At 45.2% G+C, this 17,586-nt stretch overlaps 1 protein-coding gene across 2 annotated transcripts in view; it reads right to left on the bottom strand.

The window, feature by feature from the left end:
* The window catches only part of ELAPOR1 (endosome-lysosome associated apoptosis and autophagy regulator 1), a 75,030-nt gene that overhangs the window by 24,841 nt on the left and 32,603 nt on the right, over positions 1 to 17,586 (bottom strand). For both annotated transcript variants that reach the window (XM_086391588.1, XM_086391587.1), the window contains 6 exons: positions 14,595 to 14,715; positions 11,918 to 12,110; positions 6,758 to 6,905; positions 6,221 to 6,301; positions 5,532 to 5,637; positions 5,247 to 5,396 (listed from right to left, as the gene is read on the bottom strand). In XM_086391588.1, coding sequence (XP_086247714.1) covers positions 5,247 to 5,396; positions 5,532 to 5,637; positions 6,221 to 6,301; positions 6,758 to 6,905; positions 11,918 to 12,110; positions 14,595 to 14,715 — 799 coding nt within the window. The remainder of the gene's footprint in view (positions 1 to 5,246; positions 5,397 to 5,531; positions 5,638 to 6,220; positions 6,302 to 6,757; positions 6,906 to 11,917; positions 12,111 to 14,594; positions 14,716 to 17,586) is intronic.

The raw sequence follows: 17,586 nt of genomic DNA, 5'->3' as shown, positions 1-17,586 counted from the left end.
TTGTGTATATGTACCACAGCTTTCTTATCCATTCGTCTACCAATGGACATCTAGGTTGCTTCCATGTCCTGGCTATTATAAACAGTGCTGCGATGAACATTGGGGTACATATGTCTCTTTCAATTCTGGTTTCCTCGGTGTGTTTGCCCAGCAGTGGGATTGCTGGGCTGTATGGCAGTTCTATTTCCAGTTTTTTTTTTTTTTTCCAGTTTTTTAAGGAATCTCTACACTGTTCTCCATAGTGGCTGTACTAGTTTGCATTCCTACCAACAGTGTAAGAAGGTTCCCTTTTCTCCACATCCTCTAATTCATACAATTTAAAAAAAAATTTCCAGGGAATTCACTTTCTCCAGAGTGAAAACCACTGCTTTATAGAGTGCCGGGACAATACTGCTCCGACTGCTACTGTCCCTGGTATGACTGCTGTGTCGCCTGCAGGTAAGCAGGTGATGATGGTGAGACCTTCTCTCTCAATATTGCTTGATGAGCATTTTAGTAGAATGGAATGAGATTTTTAAGTCAGACAGATCTGGATTTGGATCCTGTGTAATCACTTAGTAGCTGTGTCACTTCTGGCAAGTTACTTAACCTCTCTGAACCTTTGTACTCTCAACCTGTACAGCAAGAAGAGTAACATCTGCCTTGCTGGAATCAGCACATACCTGACACATTGTAAGTAGGAACTTGCTAAATGCTGGTAACTATTATCACCTGGATTTATAAGAAATCTTTTTGTTTGGTAACCATCATGGAACTTTTAATAAGGATTAAAGTTTCCCTTCTTTCCAGTTAAGGCTTATTTCTCAATTGGCCTTTTCTTCCCAAGGCAACAAATGAGTTGCTAGATCTGAGAATCTCCTATTACCATGTTGTTGGTCTGCACTGGGGCCTCTTCTGTTCCCATCTTGTTATCCTGGGTGAGAGGAAGCTGCTGGCTGAGAAGCAGCTGGGGTCTTCTGAGCTCATTTACTCGGTTAATAAGCAAGGGCCTATTTCAACATAAGGGAATCCAGGGACTCCTGGTTTTGACACACCCGGCCAGGAGAAATTTGGGGGGAGATGCTGAAAACAAATCAATTCCCAGGACCTTGCATATTAGATTTAGCAAATTGCAAGTTATGTGTTAGAAAGTGTGTTCCACATAAGCACCTTTCTCTGCTTGTCAAATATTTATTCAAACTGACACCCCAGCTCCAGGTTTCAGCAACAGGTCCAGCTGTTTACACATTGACTACGGCTAGACGGGTTTTAACAAATGATTAACCCAAACGCTGAGCCAGACCTCACGTTCCTAGCTCAGGTTTCATCAAGGTGTTAAAACTGGGGACTGGTCAAGTTTGAAAGATTGGCCTAGATGTTTGGTGAGAAAATGAAAAGTGATTCCTGTAGGATTGGCCCTGGGCAAAACTATATGAAGATAAAGTTTATTTTGGGGGGCTCCACCAGCTCTTTTTGCATCTTCTTCCCACCTCCGGAAGTAAAACCTTCTCATTCTGATCCTTTTTATCCAAAGAAAACATTTCCCCTGACCATTTAAGTACCTAATGAACACAAAACTCAGCTCTGACCCCAGCACAGACTCTGGGCAAATCCCTAACCTCTCTATTGTTGTTTAGTTGCTAAGTCAGATTTGACTCTTTGCGACCCCATGGACTGTAGCCTGCCGGGCTCCTCTGTCCATGGGATTTTCTAGGCAAGAAAAGTGGAATAGGTTGCCATTTCCTTCTCCAGGGGACCTTCTGACCCAGGGATCAAACCTGAGTTTCCTGAATTGGCAGGTAGGTTCTTTACCACTGAGTCACCAGGGAACCTCTCTGAGCTTCTGTTTATTCATTTGTAAATGAGGAAGTCATTCCTGCACTGTGCTATGAGTAATAAATGAGATCGTTTTGTAAACTGTAAAGTGCTGGACCAGTGACTTCTTATTGTTACCTATACCCAGAGTGTGGTCACAGCAGAAGAAGACTGCTGGGACAGGCCTTAATGCAAATGAATAAATAAAACTAGTTCTTACTACATGCCAGACAGTGTTCTAAATTCTTTGTTTTCACCCATCCACACAATGACACTATGAGGCAGATACAATTATCATTCCCATTCTAGAGGTGAGAAAACTGAGGCACAGGCAAGTGACTTGCCCAAGGTGGCACAGCTAGTAAGTGGTGGAGCAGGGATCTGACCTGTAATGATTTTGTTCTTGGAGCCCATGCTCTGAAACACTACGCTATTCTACTAGGAAATGAGTCCCTAGTATTGAACATAGCACAGAGGAATTAACCCTAGTGATGAAATTTAAGCTATCAGTAACAAAGACACTTTCCATCAAGGCTTTGTCCTTGACATCTCCGCCCCCATCCACTCCTCCTTACTCTAGGTCCTGGATATGGACAATGGCACCTGCTGAAAGAAATCTGACTGTGGTCTCTGTCTCCAGCTCTTCCTTTCCTCACACCTTTTCCAAATGGCAACCAGAGTGGACTTCAAAAGTACAAGCCAGATTATGTCATTCTCCAGTTTTAAATTCTTTAATGTCTTCCACTGCTGATAGGATCAAATCCCAGTAACAGTGGCACAGAAGGGTTCATCCATAACCTGTTCCCTGCCTACCTATTAGCCTTCGATGCTAATTCTCTCCAAGTAAGCTCCAGTGATGCTGAGTTATTCCTGGATCCCTGAGCCTTCTGGCCGTGGCTCCTTCCAGAACATCCTGCCTCCAGCAAATCACCAACTCATCTTTCAAAACAGTTATCTTTCAAGGCCACATCTAGTGCAGCCTTTCCTCCCTCCCCAGAGAGGACGGACCACTCCCCTCTTTTGCTTCCACCACCACACATTACACTCAACACTCCTATTTCAGCACCTCCTGTACCAAGGAGTTACTTCACTTGGTGTTTTTTTTTAACCACGTTTCCACTTTTAACAGAAGCTGGAGGGCAGGTTCCAGCTCTAACCCCAGCCCAAGCCCTGGCACTCAGCTTTGTAAGCACTTGGAATATATTTACAAACAAAAGGCTAGCTGGTCACAGGGTCTCCTGTCACTCCCTTCATGTACATTGCACCAGAGGCTCTCATCATACTCTGCATTTTTGAAATCTCCCACCGACTCTGTATTCTGGAAGAATCAAGTCCCCAAGAAATTAAATGCTCTTTGTACCCCTGAGTTGAACATATTCTTCATAGTAAAAACTCACTTTCCAGTCAAAGGGGTGGATTGAGAAATCAATGGCAAAAGAAGACTAGATGGCAAGAATATAAACTCCCAAAGTAATACTTTTATAACAGCTCTGTGGATAGACATCCATTTACATAGTGCTGATCAAAACACCCATAGGTATTTTTTCTAGAACCACCTTGCCCTTCAAATCCTGTACTACAGCCGGGCTGGAAAGGGAGCCGGAGAAAATGACTAACAAAGGCTGCTATTGACAGAGCAGGGAAGAGAAATAAGAAATTCAAGTGAAAAAACAGGAATTTAGACTTAAAGATAAAAACTTCCCCTAAGAGCTAAACATCTCTGTTGTTGCTGAAAACTACACTCATTGGGCAAGATCTGAGTAGATAAATAGGACTTTTGTTTTAGGATTGGTGTAGAAATAAGCAGTTCACAAGGTCAGTGGCTGGTCTTGGCTGAGCAATCATGTACTGTAATGCGTGTGCAAAGGGCGGGTGTGTCTGTGTAAAGATAGGGGGGAGGTCTGCTTAAGAGAGGGCCTTGAGCTCGGTTTATGTATTTTGTTGTTTACTTCCTAAGATGTGTCTGACTCTTTTGCCACCCCATGGACAATAGCCCACCAGGCTCCTCTGTCCATGGGATTTCCCAGGCAAGAGTACTGGAGTGGGTTGCCATATCCTTCTCCAGGGGATCTGCCCAAGCCAGGGATCAAACCTTCATCTCTTGCCTTGGCAGACAGGTTCTTTACCACTGAGCCATCAGGGGAGCCTGGATTTGTATATAGTTCTGTGTGAAAAAGGAAAACTGGAATAGTTATGAGCATTTGCAGGGGAAGGGAGAGGACTCTTTCTCTCTCCCTATGTGTTTCAGAACCTGTCTTGGAGATTGGTCCCTGGGCTATTGTCTGAGCACAGGGACCTCTGGGGACACTGCCCATCTTATACCAGAGCCCTGCTGCTCCCAAGATCCTCTCAAGTAGCTAGGTTCCATTTCTCAAGTTGGGCTGCTTCAGGAAGTTATTCAGGGACTGCAGAAATAGGCTGCTATTCGCTGTCATCTTATCTTCCTTAAGAGGAGTGGTTGTTTTCAAACTGTGTTCCAAGGAATCCTGGATTTTTTGACAAGGCCTGCTTTAAATTCAGTGGATGCTTTGAGTTCAATGCATAAAAGATTATAGCTTCTTGCTATCAAAATGTTTTACACATCAATACAACCTCATGGCTCTTCTAAATTAACCGATAATAATTGTTATAAACTTAAAAACATAAATTTATACCTCATTATCTACTGTATATAATATTTATAATCTTATTTAAGGTTTTATTAAAAAACAAAAAACAATTGCAACCCCTTTCCCTAGCTTTTCTAATTCCTCTAATTCTGAGCTGCTTTTTCTTTTTGCTATGGTACCCTGCACTTTTTGCTGTCTAATATACAATACACTTTATTACATATTTATTATTTAGTTATTATAGTTATTACTTATTCCATTTACATTCCAGGATGTAAATTCTATGAAGACAGAAAGTGAAAATATTAGTCGCTCATTCGTGTCTGACTCTTTGCCACCCCATGGACTGCAGCCTGCCAGGTTCCTTGTCCATGTAATTCTCCGCAAGAATACTGGAGTGGGCTGCCATTCCCTTCTCCAGAGGCTCTTCCTGACCCAGGAATCGAACCCAGGTCTCCTACATTGCAAGCAGATATTTTACTAACTGAGCTACCAGGGAAGAGCATGAAGATGGGGATCCTTATCTAATTTGTTTACTGATGTATTCCAAACACCTAGAATAAGGCCTGGCAGATAGTAATGGCTTGATAAATACTTATTGAATGATTTCATTTCAAGAGTGATTGGTGGATTAGCCAGGCTCTTCCAGGGCCCAGAAAACAAGGGCTCTAGAAGAATCATCTTCAGCTTGGCTGAAAGGGTGGCTCCACTTCCTGTTCATCTCTGTATATATGTTGGTACCTCCCCCCGCCCCACCCTACCCCACCCCTACCCCCCTGCCCCCCACCCCGCCCCCACCCCGGCCCCACCGCTCCTGAAACACCAAACTCTTCCTGCCCTCACCTGAATATTTGTCAGGGTCACACTGGTGACAGGAAGTTTCTCCCTTATTGGAATAAAAGTTGGCTGGGCATAGTTTGCAGGAAGAGGAGCCCTGCTGGTCTGCGTACGTGCCAGGTTTGCAGGGGAAGCATTCTGAAGTGTAGGCCACCCCTGGGGAGGAAGAACCACACAGAAAGGCAAGGATTGAGCCTGGAGACTGAGGGCTGTGGGGACTAACCCCACCCTCCCTCCCTGCAGAAGTCAGCATCAGACCCCAGACCCAACCCCACTGTCTACAATCCATACCTGTTATGGCAATGTTTCTCACCAGCACGGGCTTGGAGATTTTGGACCACACTGAGAAGGCTGTGGTTCTCCAGTAGAGAACGTTATTGCCTCGATTTAGCTCGACCTAAAAACCACAAACAGGAAAGAGTTCACTCACAGAGACAGATGCTGCTGGTCCATTGCATCAGCCTCCTGGAGGGACCCCTCCTGTTGCAGCCTGCATGGCAGCTCCTCTTCTGCTCCTCTCCCTCCGCCTCCTCAGCATTGCCCTTCTGCCCCCTTGGCTCAGTTCCTCTCTCCTCCGAAGCCTCCTCCTCCAACTCTCTCAATGTCCTCTCCCTTGTCTCCCTCAATCACATATATCATGAGCATTTCTGCGGTGAGACCAATGAAGGGACCTGAAGATACTGACAACAGCAAGGCGGAATCTCCCTCCTTTTTCTTCTCTGGTTCTGTTTATCCATGCCCAGCCCCAGGAACTGGGCCCTTTAAACCTGCAGAGCTCTGGTCCTTGGGATCAAGCCAGAGGAGCGAGTCAATTCACATCCATATTATGTCAACTCACGAGAGAAACTACAGCATCCTCATGTTGTCAGGCTCCTGCCCTCCAAGGAGAGAAGGGTGGAGGCCCAGACTGGGAGGAAGAGGCCTTTGTTCCTTGGTCCCTTTTCTGGGGTCTCTAGGGAGAGGGCTGCTCTGATACTCACACTGTGAAATTCCCATCCTTTCTCTGTGGTTTTCATCCACCTCGAGTCATCTGCATTGGGCTGGCACTGGTCATTCTGAACCTGAGGCAGCAGGAATTTAAGATCAGAGTCTCAGCTTTATAAGGAAACAAGTGTCTTACCCCACAAAGCACCAGCCCTCCACAGGGTCCCTCTTATGGGAGAAAGACAGCTCAGAACTCATGATCCTTGAAGTAGGGCAGGAGCTAGTTAACACACACAGGATGTCAGTACATTGACACTAAAGAAATGTTGCAGAACTCAGAGCTATTTTCATGTCAGAACACGGGAAAGCACCTAGGACTCTCCCAGACTGTACTGTTCCCCACCAGCATCCTTTGACTTCCATCTTTTCTTTAACTCTTGAAGCTTCAGCTCATTTTGACCACAGTTCTCTCCAGAGGGAAAAACGACTGTGAAAATTTCCCAAGCGGGACTGTGTGTGATTTCTGTAAATGCATCTGAGCCTTATGGGGTCTTTATCTCCCACCTTCCCCTGTCCCCCAGCCAGGGGCTTACAAAAAACTCGAAGATGATGCTAGAGTCTGGGTAGTAGTATTCAAAGTTAACAGTGCCGGACTGCTTCAGGTTGACGGCATACATCAGCGTGGCCGTGCACTCGTCTGTGTTGGAGGCGATATAGTCTCCCAGCGGAACCCACTTGGACCTGTGAGGAAATGGGAGCCAAGCTCACAGTCAGGAGGCCAGCCCACCAGGGCTTGCGCGATCTCAGGTCTCATGTCCTGCTAGGTCTCTGCAGAATTTCAGACTTGTGATTCATAAGCGGAAGCTTACACCTGAAAATGTTCAGTGAAGAATGACGTCTGGGTCAAGGAGCCTGGAGGTACAGCCAAGGGGCGGTCAGGTAGGTGCACCCCCACATTATACAGAACTACCCAGAAGGCAGACGGCAGGCAATATTGTGCAGGTGAGGAGTGGGGGGGTGTGGGGTAGATAACATTTATTGGTTGCTTATTATCACCCAGATAATGAACTACATATTTTGTGTTCATGATTTCTTTTTATCAGTAAGAGGAAGTGCAATTTTGTCCCCATTTAATGGATAGAAGACTGAGGCTTGTTGAGTGTCTTGCCCAATATAACACAGCCAGCAAGTGACAGGGTTGAGATTCAAACCCAGGTTTGCCTAATTCAAAGTTGTCAAAGAAAGTTGATAAAGTTGTTTTGTAGAACTCAGAAATCTATCCAGTCTAATCCGTTTTTTGTTTGTTTGTTTGTTTGTTTTTTAATGTCCACTTTTAGATGCTACTAGGAACTGGTTTTATGGGAAGGGGGAAGGGAGAAGGGATGTTGATTTTATTTTCTAAATATCTCTATTCTGTCTACCCTACCCAAGGGCTCTCCTTTTCCTCCCCAAATACCCTTCAGCTCTGAATCAATCCCAACCCACCTTCCAGCATCGACCTGCCTCCTCCAATCCCTTCTCCATGGTGTGGCTGGAGGGAGCCTCCAGAACAAAAATCAGCCCGTACCACTTCCCTGCCTGACACTGCGGCTGTGTCGCCCCCAGTTGCACTCAGTCTGTGGCTCCCTGTTGCCCTCAGGATAGTTTACAAACCCTTCACCCACTCTCTATACTCACCCTACAGAATTTCTTTCAATTCTTCTGCGAAACTTTCTCTCACCTCTGGGTCTTCCCATGCACTGTTCTCTCCTTCAACAAACTTCTTCCTCCCTCCACCTAAAATTCCTGCTCATGTCTCAGAATAAATGTCACCTAATCTGAGAAGTCCGCCTTGCCCTGCTTGTGCTACGTGTGCATTCAGCTCTTACTCTTTCCCTCTCATGATCACAGTTCAGTTCAGTTCAGTCGCTCAGTCATGTCCGACTCTTTGAGACCCCATGAACCACAGCACGTCAGGCCTCCCTGTCCATCACCAACTCCCGGAGTTGACCCAAACCCACGTCCATCGAGTTGATGATGCCATCCAGCCGTCTCATCCTCTGTCGTCCCCTTCTCCTCCTGCCTTCAATCTTTCCCAGAATCAGGGTCTTTTCCAATGAGTCAGCTCTTTGTGTCAGGTGGCCAAAGTATTGGAGTTTCAGCTTCAACATCAGTCCTTCCAATGAACACCCAGGACTGATCTCCTTTAGGATGGACTGGTTGGATCTCCTTGCAGTCCAAGGGACTTTCAAGAGTCTTCTCCAACACCACAGTTCAAAAGCATCAATTCTTCAGTGCTCAGCTTTCTTTATAGTCTAACTCTCACATCCATACATGAGCACTGGAAAAAGCATAGCCTTGACTAGATGGACCTTTGTTGACAAAGTAATGTCTTTTAATATGCTGTCTAGGTTGGTCATAACTCTCCTTCCAAGGAGTAAAATCCTATTGTATTTCATTTAAATATGTGAAATATCCAAGACCTGCCACCTTGCTTAAGAAATGCAACACACGGATTTCTCAGGTGGTCCAGTGGTTAAGAATTCACCTCCCAATGCAGGTGATGTGGGTTGGATCCCTGGTCAGGGAACTAAGATCCCACATGCTGCAGAGCAACTAGCCCATACTCCACAACTACTGAGCCCATGAGCTCTGGAGCCCATGCGCCACAACTAGAGAGTCGGTGGGCCACAGTGAAAGATCCCGCATGACCCAGTGAAGATTCTGTGTGCCACATTTAAGACCCAATGCAGCCAAATAAACAAGTATTTAAAAAAAGAAATAAATGCAACACAGCAGAAGCCTTCGTGTTCCCCTAGCTAGTTTCAACCCCATCTACGTCACACAAGCCTTTTCCCACTGCCAAGTAACCACTTTCTGGAATTTGGTGCTTAATAGCCCCTCGTGGTTCTCTGCCCTTTACTCATTGTGTATGTATCTCTCGACAATATACTGTATGATATTGCTTTGCCTATTTTTAAACCTGTGTAAATGGTATCACACTCATGGATTCTGAAACTTGCTTTTCTTTCTTCAACATGTATAATGATCAAGGGATTCGTCGATATTCACGGACGAATAAAAGCTCTTCTTTCATCTTCACCAGTATATAAGATTGCTTTCTACGGTTCACCCACATGTATTTATGCGCTACTTGTTGATGGGCATTTAGGTTGTTTCCAGTTTTTTGATTTGTGCACACTCTTTTAGGAACATTCTGGCACTGGTCTCCTCCTACACGTGTCTGAAGCCTGGCTGGGGAATGGGGTTGGTGGGTAGAACCACTGGGTCACAGGGTTTGTGAACCTCCAACTTTACCAGCTACAGCTATGTTATGCCCCAGAGTAGATGTTATCAACTACACCCACGGGCAGAAAACTCCTGTTGCTCTGCATCCTCCCCACATTTAGAATGGTCAGACTTTACATTGTTGCTAGTATGATATGATAGAACACTGGTGTCTCCCTGGGCTTTAAACCTTATTTCCTTGATTATTAATGAGGTTGAACATCTTATCGCATCTCTTCTGATCACACTTTAATTCTTCTTGAATTGCTTATCTTCCTGCCTGGCTTGTTGATGCCGTGAGGGCAGAGACCAAACTTAATTTGCTCACTTCTGTGTCATCAGCACCAAGCCATGGATCTGGCGTGAGAGAGGGACTCAGGGCATTAAACAGATGAATGTAAGAGACGGTGATCAAAGACAATTGTGCTATTTCACTGCTCTGCCTGAGACCAGCCCTGGTTGCCAATGACTAATAATGACCAGGTAAGGTTCCAAATCCTCATCACCGATTCAATGGGCATGAGTCTGAGCAAGCTCCAGGAGATGGTGAAGGACAGGGAAGCCTGGCGGGCTGCAGTCCATGAGGACGCAAAGAGTCGGACATCACCGAGCGACTGAACAATGATAAGGGAACCTCAGATTAGTTCACTGTTTTCCCCCTGTGTTTGTCAGAATAATATGGTACTTCCAGCTCTTCAACAGTTAGTGTTATTCTCAAGTGAAAACATATCCAAAATGCCTCAGCTGAGCTCATTCAAGATACCCAGCTAACCTAATGGTATTGATTTCTCCTTGTTAAAAGAGACAGCACTTAAAGCTGATGTGCTCCACGGCATCAGCTATAAATAACTCCTGAAGGTGGATGAATAATTAAAAGATGCCATAAGTGGGTTACATTTGCAAAATGCATTACAATTCTGACTTTTGTCAGAGCTGTTCCTAGTGAAGATCATTTCATGTTTAATAATAACAATCTGTCTTGACTTATTTCTAATGCCAGGAATCACTCCAAATCTTTCCAAGATTGCAAATCTTTCCAAGTATCATCTCATTTCCACCTTGCATGCATACATGCTAAGTTGCTTCAGTCATGTCCGACTGCGATGCTATGGACTATATAGTCCACCAGGATCCTCTGTCCATGGGACTTTCCAGGCAAGACTACTGAAGTAAATTGCCATTTCCTCCTCTAGGGGATTTTCCTGACCAAGAGATTGAACAACGTGTCTTCTTGTGTCTCCTGCACTGTAGACTTATTCTTTACCATTGAGCCACTGGGGAAGCCCTTTGACTCATAATACTGAACTCTAAAATAACATAAACATTGGACTGTTAAAAGACCTGCTGCCTGGCTCAGACAGTGGTGCTTCTAGGATATTTAAGTATAGGAATGGGACATATTGCTCTAACTTTTAAAAATTCATGTGTAATACAATTAATTTTTTTATCCTTTTGATTGGGTATAAGAGAAACTTTCATGTACTTTTCTCCTATATTCCTTGTCAATATTTAACAAAGAGTAGTGGACGATTGTCTTTTACATCCATGCAACCCCCCCAACTTTTCCTCTCTAAGACCCAAGTATTGTCTTGAACACACTAAATGTTATTTGAAGGCGGTAGCATGGGGCAGTGGAAAGCTTGGGACTGAGGATGAATTCTAGTCTCCCCAGTTGTAAGCTGGATAACAAAGGACAAGTCATTTAACCTCTCTGAGCCTCCAGTTCCAAATCTGTGTAATGAGAACAATAATACCTGTTTCACCCTCACAAGGGTTCTCGTGAGGATTAGAAAAAATAATGTATGCAAAGCATCTGGAATAGTGCCTGAACCAAGGCACATCATATAATTCTTATCCTTAGAATTAAATATGTAAAGATTGGGTAAGGGCAGCTCACCCATTCTGTAAGCACCTTGGACTGAGTTTTTCAATTACTGAAAAGATCCTCTTCTGAGCTGGAGAATTCTCTGGTCACCAGGGTCTCAAAGTGTTTGGAACATCTCAGCCATGACTGACCAAAGCTCTGGTCCTTCTTTATCTCCCCAAACCCATAAACTTAGGATTAGGAGACCAGATTTAGAAGTTGACACCAAAGCCAGGAAGATACTCGAGGCTTTGCACAGAGTGTTGCAATCAAATTAAGGAAGTGTTTTGGCTGATCCAAAATTCCATGGTAGAATTCAATTGGATTTTGTCCTAAACAGACTGGGCCATTTGACCCTTGTGCATCTTATCAACGTCTATTTCCTGGTGGTTTTCACCTGTCACAAGTGCTTATCAGTCGCTGGTAAGCTTAGGTCAGTAAGGCTGGGCTGAGTGGGCAGCACATCCAGCAGTCCAGGGGGGCCCTGCTCCAGCCCTCACCCCAAGGAGAAGGAGAAGAGGCTGTGGAGTGCTCTCTGCAGCCCCTTCCCCAGCATGGGGAGCAGGGAGGTAAGGGAGGTGAGGGGCTAAGGGGGAGGGGCAGGGGGAGAGGGGCGACTCACGAAGTACAGTTTTCGGTGGACTCCAAGGTGCTGTCCTCGATCTCCATGTTGGTTGAGAGGCTGGCAAAGCCATGGGGCAGTTCATCCCACTCATCAAACCGGATGCCTGTGCCAAGGGAGTAGCGGCCCTCAGCACACGGCTTACACGACTGGTCCTTCATGTCCAGAAACTCCCCAGCTTTGCAAGAGAAGGCTGGAACACAAGAGCGGGGATAAGGACAGGTGGTGAGGCTGTTGCCACCTAGAAGTGGGCCGGTGTGGGCATCCTAGAGGGAGGAGCAGAGGATGGAGACCTAAGGGTTTCACGCACTAAGACTTAGAGCCATGGCGCATCTTCTATGACCCCGCTTGCATGGACTGTCCAGACTAGGCAAATCCATAGAGACAGAAAGTAGATCTGTGGCACCAGGGACTTGGGGGAGGGGGCATGGGGAGAGATGGCTAATGGATATGAAGTTTCTTTCTGGGGTGATAAAAATATTCTGAGATTAGATAGTGGTGATAATTATGTAAATCTGTGAATAGTCTAAAAACCATTGAATTTTAGAACTTACAGGGGTGAATCATTATTGATTTATCTATTGGCTGTGCCATACGGCTTGTGAGATCTTAGTTTCTCCACAAGGGATTGAACCATAAAAGCATGGAGTCCTAACCACTGGACTGCCAAGGAATTCCCAAAGCTGTTATTAAAAAAAAAAAAAAAAGACGTAGGGCCTTGTTGCAGCATTTTGGGCCATTCTCATTTCCTCAGCCATTTTGAGAGCTCCCCAGTAAAAGAGGGTACCAGAGTCTCTCGTCCTCTGAAGGGCGCCTCTGAAGGGGCGCCTGGCCTTTTGGCCTTGGATTTCCTGTTGTCTCTGGCCTCTGTCTTCTCCTTTCTGGTCCCACTGGCACCATGCTGGTTGGGATTATTGTGATCTGTTAAGTGAGCTCAACCATTGCAATGTCCTCCTAATGAGTTGCCTATTTCTTGTTTTTGCTCATTCTGTGGTCAGAAGTATCTTTCTGAAATACTGATACATACTTATTTCTTTTTAAAATTTATTTATGTTTAGCTGCACTGGGTCTTTATCTCTCTCGTGGCCGCGAGCCGGGGCAACTCTTCTAGTTGGGGTGCATGGATTCTCATTGCAGTGGCTTCTCTTGCTGCAGAGCATGGCGTCCAGGCAAGCAGACTTCAGTAGTTGAAGTGCAAGGGCTCAGCAGTTGTGGTGCACAGGCTTAGTTGCCTTGCAGCATGCGGGATCTTCCCAGTGCAGGGATTGAACCCATGACCCCTGCATTGGCGGGTGGATTCCTAACCACTGAACCACCAGAGAAGCCCATACTATTATTTCTGGTATTTAAAAAATAATCAGGCACCACCCACCAACTTTTGGTTACAGACTTAAGCTCTCAATTTGGCACTCAAAGTCTTTTACAATTTTCCCCCAACCTAACCCCAACTGGCTTAATCTTGCACTCCAGACCCTTCTCCACCCCACTCCCATCCATCCCCTCCCTGTGTTGTCTCCACCTCAGTCCACATCCTCTTTTCTGAATGTGTCTGATGTTCTCCCACCTCCAACCTTTTGCTGGAGTGGTTCTCCCAGCTGTTCCTGATCCCTAAGCATCCATAAGGCCCATTCTTTTCACTTCATCTAACACATCATATTGATGTGTGCCTCCTACCAGGCTCTGAGCTCCTCCAGGCATGATGGCTCAGCAACCGGCACAGCCACAGCAGGACCTCCCCTAAGGTTTGCTGAAAAAATGAATAGATAAACGGATGTCTGCTCCTCCCACCAGACTGTACGCTTCTGAAGGCAGAGGCTGTGCCTTATTTATCTTTGTGGTTCACATCGCAAGTGCACATATTAAGAACACTGGCCAAGTTTACTGAAGATGGCTGATTTGTTTCTGTTAATACTCAGATCTTAGCAATATCCATTTATTGATTTAACAAGTATTTATTTGCTCACCTACTGAATCAGGCACTAGGCTAAGCATATTTTAGATGTTAAATGCCCTCAATCTCCTTTCCAAATCGTCAAAGATTCCTTGATTCTAGTCCCTGATCTTTATTGTTAAAAATAAAAAATATTTTGTTTTTGCCTTTTCTAAAAGGAACAGCACAGGGAAAATAGCTGCTAGTGATAGGAAAGTTGTAGCTACAGAGTCCTAGAGGAGGGAATAGGAGCTGCAGGCAAGTCACTGCCTTTCCGGTTGCATGGTCAGCTCCCCAATCCGGGAACATTCTTGTTCCCTGAAGTGATGCCCAGTGCGTTTTAAAGATCTGTCTCTGCAGAAATTTATCTTCTCTGGCTTCCTTTTCAAGAACGACTGCAAATCACAATCTTTCCTAATGAGTGACTGGGGCTGGAGAGTGTAGACTGGAGAGAAATGCACAGACCAGAACAGAAAATGTATGCAAACAGAGAAAAATATCTAAGTGACACACAGCTGGAATGATTTTTACTTTATACTGTGATGGGATTTAAATTTGAAAAGAAAAATAAATTGAGATTCCCATCCGTGAAATAGCACTCCTGCACCAAATCTCAGGATTTGGTGGATGGGGAGGCAGGGGTGGGGAGATCTGATTCCTTGAGGCAGCCGCACTGTCAGGAAGGGCCTAACTCGGATGGTAGGGGGCTTGGGGCAGAGGCCAAAGCTGAGAGGCAGGACTGCTTACAGCACTCGGTGCCCTTGACAGGGTCGGGGAGGCTGGTACACAGGCCTGGGGTGTGCGGCACGGCGACCCTCCACCTGGAACCTGTGCTGTCACACGCGGTGTACTCATAGTGGTACTCAGACTGCAGGGGAGAGAAGGGGCAAAGTATGCATTAGCATCTGTCAGACATTAACAGCTTCCCACCTACTTCCTGCCCAGCCAGAAGGCTACTGACACTCACCATCACAGTAATGGGCCCTGGGCCCCAGGGGAGGGGGTTGCTACAGGGAGAGGCAAGGCATCGTGGAGCTGAAATGATTCTTATGAAGAACATACAGGGCCTATATGGCCATTTGGATCATTCCTCTCCACTGGCCATGGTCTAGTCCCTAGAACCGCCAACACCCCCCACTGCCCCGCCCGCTTTTTCATGTCTCTCTGCTGTTGTATATAAATAATGTCCTATTAGGCCAGAGCAATGTGAGAAGGTGACTAAAGAACAGGCTAGAAACAGGTGGATTTTTTCTTGTCCCAAACTGCAGAATTCACAAACACGGACTGGCCCATGAAAAATTACAAAGGATTGTCACAAAAGCTATATTTCTATTTCCCCTGATTTCCCTGCATTCTTCATGCTCTCTTCTGCCCTGAAAAAACTATGAATTCCTGCCTCAAATTTTATGAAAACATCATATTTATCCCAGGCAGGTGATGGGTTCTCATCACATCAGCCTGCTGCTGCTGCTGCTAAGTCGCTTCAGTCGTGTCCGACTCTGTGTGACCCCATAGACGGCAGCCCACCAGGCTCTGCCGTCCCTGGGATTCTCCAGGCAAGAACACTGGAGTGGGTTGCCATTTCCTTCTCCAAGGCATGAAAGTGAAAAATGAAAGTGAAGTCGCTCAGTCATGTCTGACTCTTCGCAACCCCATGGGCTGTATTCACACCTAATTTCTCTGTGCAGTGAAAACTCATAGTTCACCTGATCTAAGAATAAACTGAATAACAACAACAAAACAGCCAAATCAAGCATATTAAATAAAACAAGAAGCACTGCAACAAAAATCACAGAAAGCACTGCTTGGGAAAAAGAAAGCACAATAGCTGTGGCAAATACTCAAAACATTTCTTACTCTTTTAAATCTTGTCACAAACAACAGGCCACAGAATTAATGTGATTTTGGCTTTGACAAGCATTTCGCAATCCTCACTTAACCAAAAACTATATTCAAGCCCTAAAGTACTTTGTATTACTGTATCCATAAGAAAAATAGAATTAATGTCCCCCTTCTACCCATATGGAAGGATGATTGCACATAAATGCAATGTAAGGAGTTGAGCTGGGGCTAAAACTGAGACAGTTTGAAGTGGGCTAACCTAAGAATTCATCAGAATCAAAAGGAGAAATCTGTACTTTTGGGAAGGGGTAAATAGACTTCATTTCATCTCTTCTAAGATGCATATTTCTTTCATATTTTAACACCTATGAAATCAAGTTGTGGCTTATACACGACACAATAAGGAAGCACTGTGTCATGTTTTACGGAGAAGGCAATGGCATCCCACTCCAGTACTCTTGCCTGGAAAATCCCATGGATGGAGGAGGCTGGTGGGCTGCAGTCCATGGGGCTGCTAAGTCGGACACAACTGAGCAACTTCACTTTCAATTTTCACTTTCCACTTTCATGCATTGGAGAAGGAAATGGCAACCCACTCCAGTGTTCTTGCCTGGAGAATCCCAGGGACGGGGCAGCCTGGTGGGCTGCCACCTATGGGGTCGCACAGAGTCGGACACGACTGAAGTGACTTAGCAGCAGCAGCAGTGTCATGTTTTAATTGATGGGGTTTTCCTTTCTTTTCGATACATAAAAGCTGGTGTGCCTTACAAGCTGTTATTTCAGACTTGTGGATATGTGGTAAACCTTGCTTTTGATCTGTACTTTAAGAAACTTAGGGTAATGAGAGAAAAATCTTAGAGCTCCATTTCTATTGTCTTCTATTATAAATATAATTTACCAAGTATCTATTGTCTGTCCAGCACTTAGAGGTACTAGAGGTTGTGCCCAGCATGGCTCAGGACAGCAAAGTGTAAACTGGGCATTTTTATCCAGAGGGAGAAGATGCAAAGGAGAAGGAGGAGCTGGGGGGAGCTTAGGATGAGAAGCTTTGACTTTAGATCAGATGTCAGTGTCATCTAGGAAAGAAAGAACACCTGGGTGGGAATTCTTTGTGCCCTTGGGCTACCATCACTCTGGGTCTCTTTTTTCTTTTAATTCCACTCTTTTCTTTATCCCAGAGGACTCTGAAGATGAATAAGGAAACTACACATTTTCAATTTCGGGTCTAAAAATGATATTCTCCAAAGGATTTTGCTGCAAGAAAGAAGGGTAAGATCCACAGTATGTAAATTACATAGAATTGAGTGAACCAGGCAGAAAAGCTTCATGTTCTGCCTGTGAACGTAATTATGCCTGTCATTTGCATGGTGCTTTTACACCATTTCATTTGATCTTCAAACTCCCCAGAAGGCAAGCAGAGCAGGGGGTGTTTCCTCCATTGCACAGATGACAAAACACTCCCCATGGGGTGAAGTGGCTTTGTCCAAGGTCACACAGAGCTAGAACCCAGGCCTTCCTACCAGGAATCCTTCACTCTCGGAAGTCCCATCAAACACAATCTCGGGCTGGGCCAAACTTAACAGCCAAATCTAAAAATTAAATAAGACAGTATTGGTTGTCTGCCAGCAGCCAGGGTCTCTTCTGAGGCCTGATAATTAGTGTTAAAACATCAAATCTGTTCGAGCAGATCATTTCAGTCACTCTGACTGCATTTGGCCTGTTGGAGACTCGAGAGCCACGTCTGCCTCTGCATCGTCTCTCATTTGGTGTCCCCTGTGTCCCACTTGGGTGGGAGGTTTGCTGGGAAAATGGTGGTTCCGGGCCTTAGAAAATTTCCCTTCAATATGTGCTAATTTACTTCATGTCCCTTGGGGATATTCACACCATCCAACGCAGG

This window comes from Bos grunniens, chromosome 3 (genome assembly GCF_055505025.1).
Source record: "Bos grunniens cultivar Pamir isolate PY7600 chromosome 3, Bosgru_T2T1.0, whole genome shotgun sequence".
Classification (NCBI taxonomy): Eukaryota; Metazoa; Chordata; class Mammalia; order Artiodactyla; family Bovidae; genus Bos; species Bos grunniens.
The sequence above is the reverse complement of the archived record's forward strand: the minus strand, read 5'-3'. Positions and strand labels throughout refer to the sequence as shown.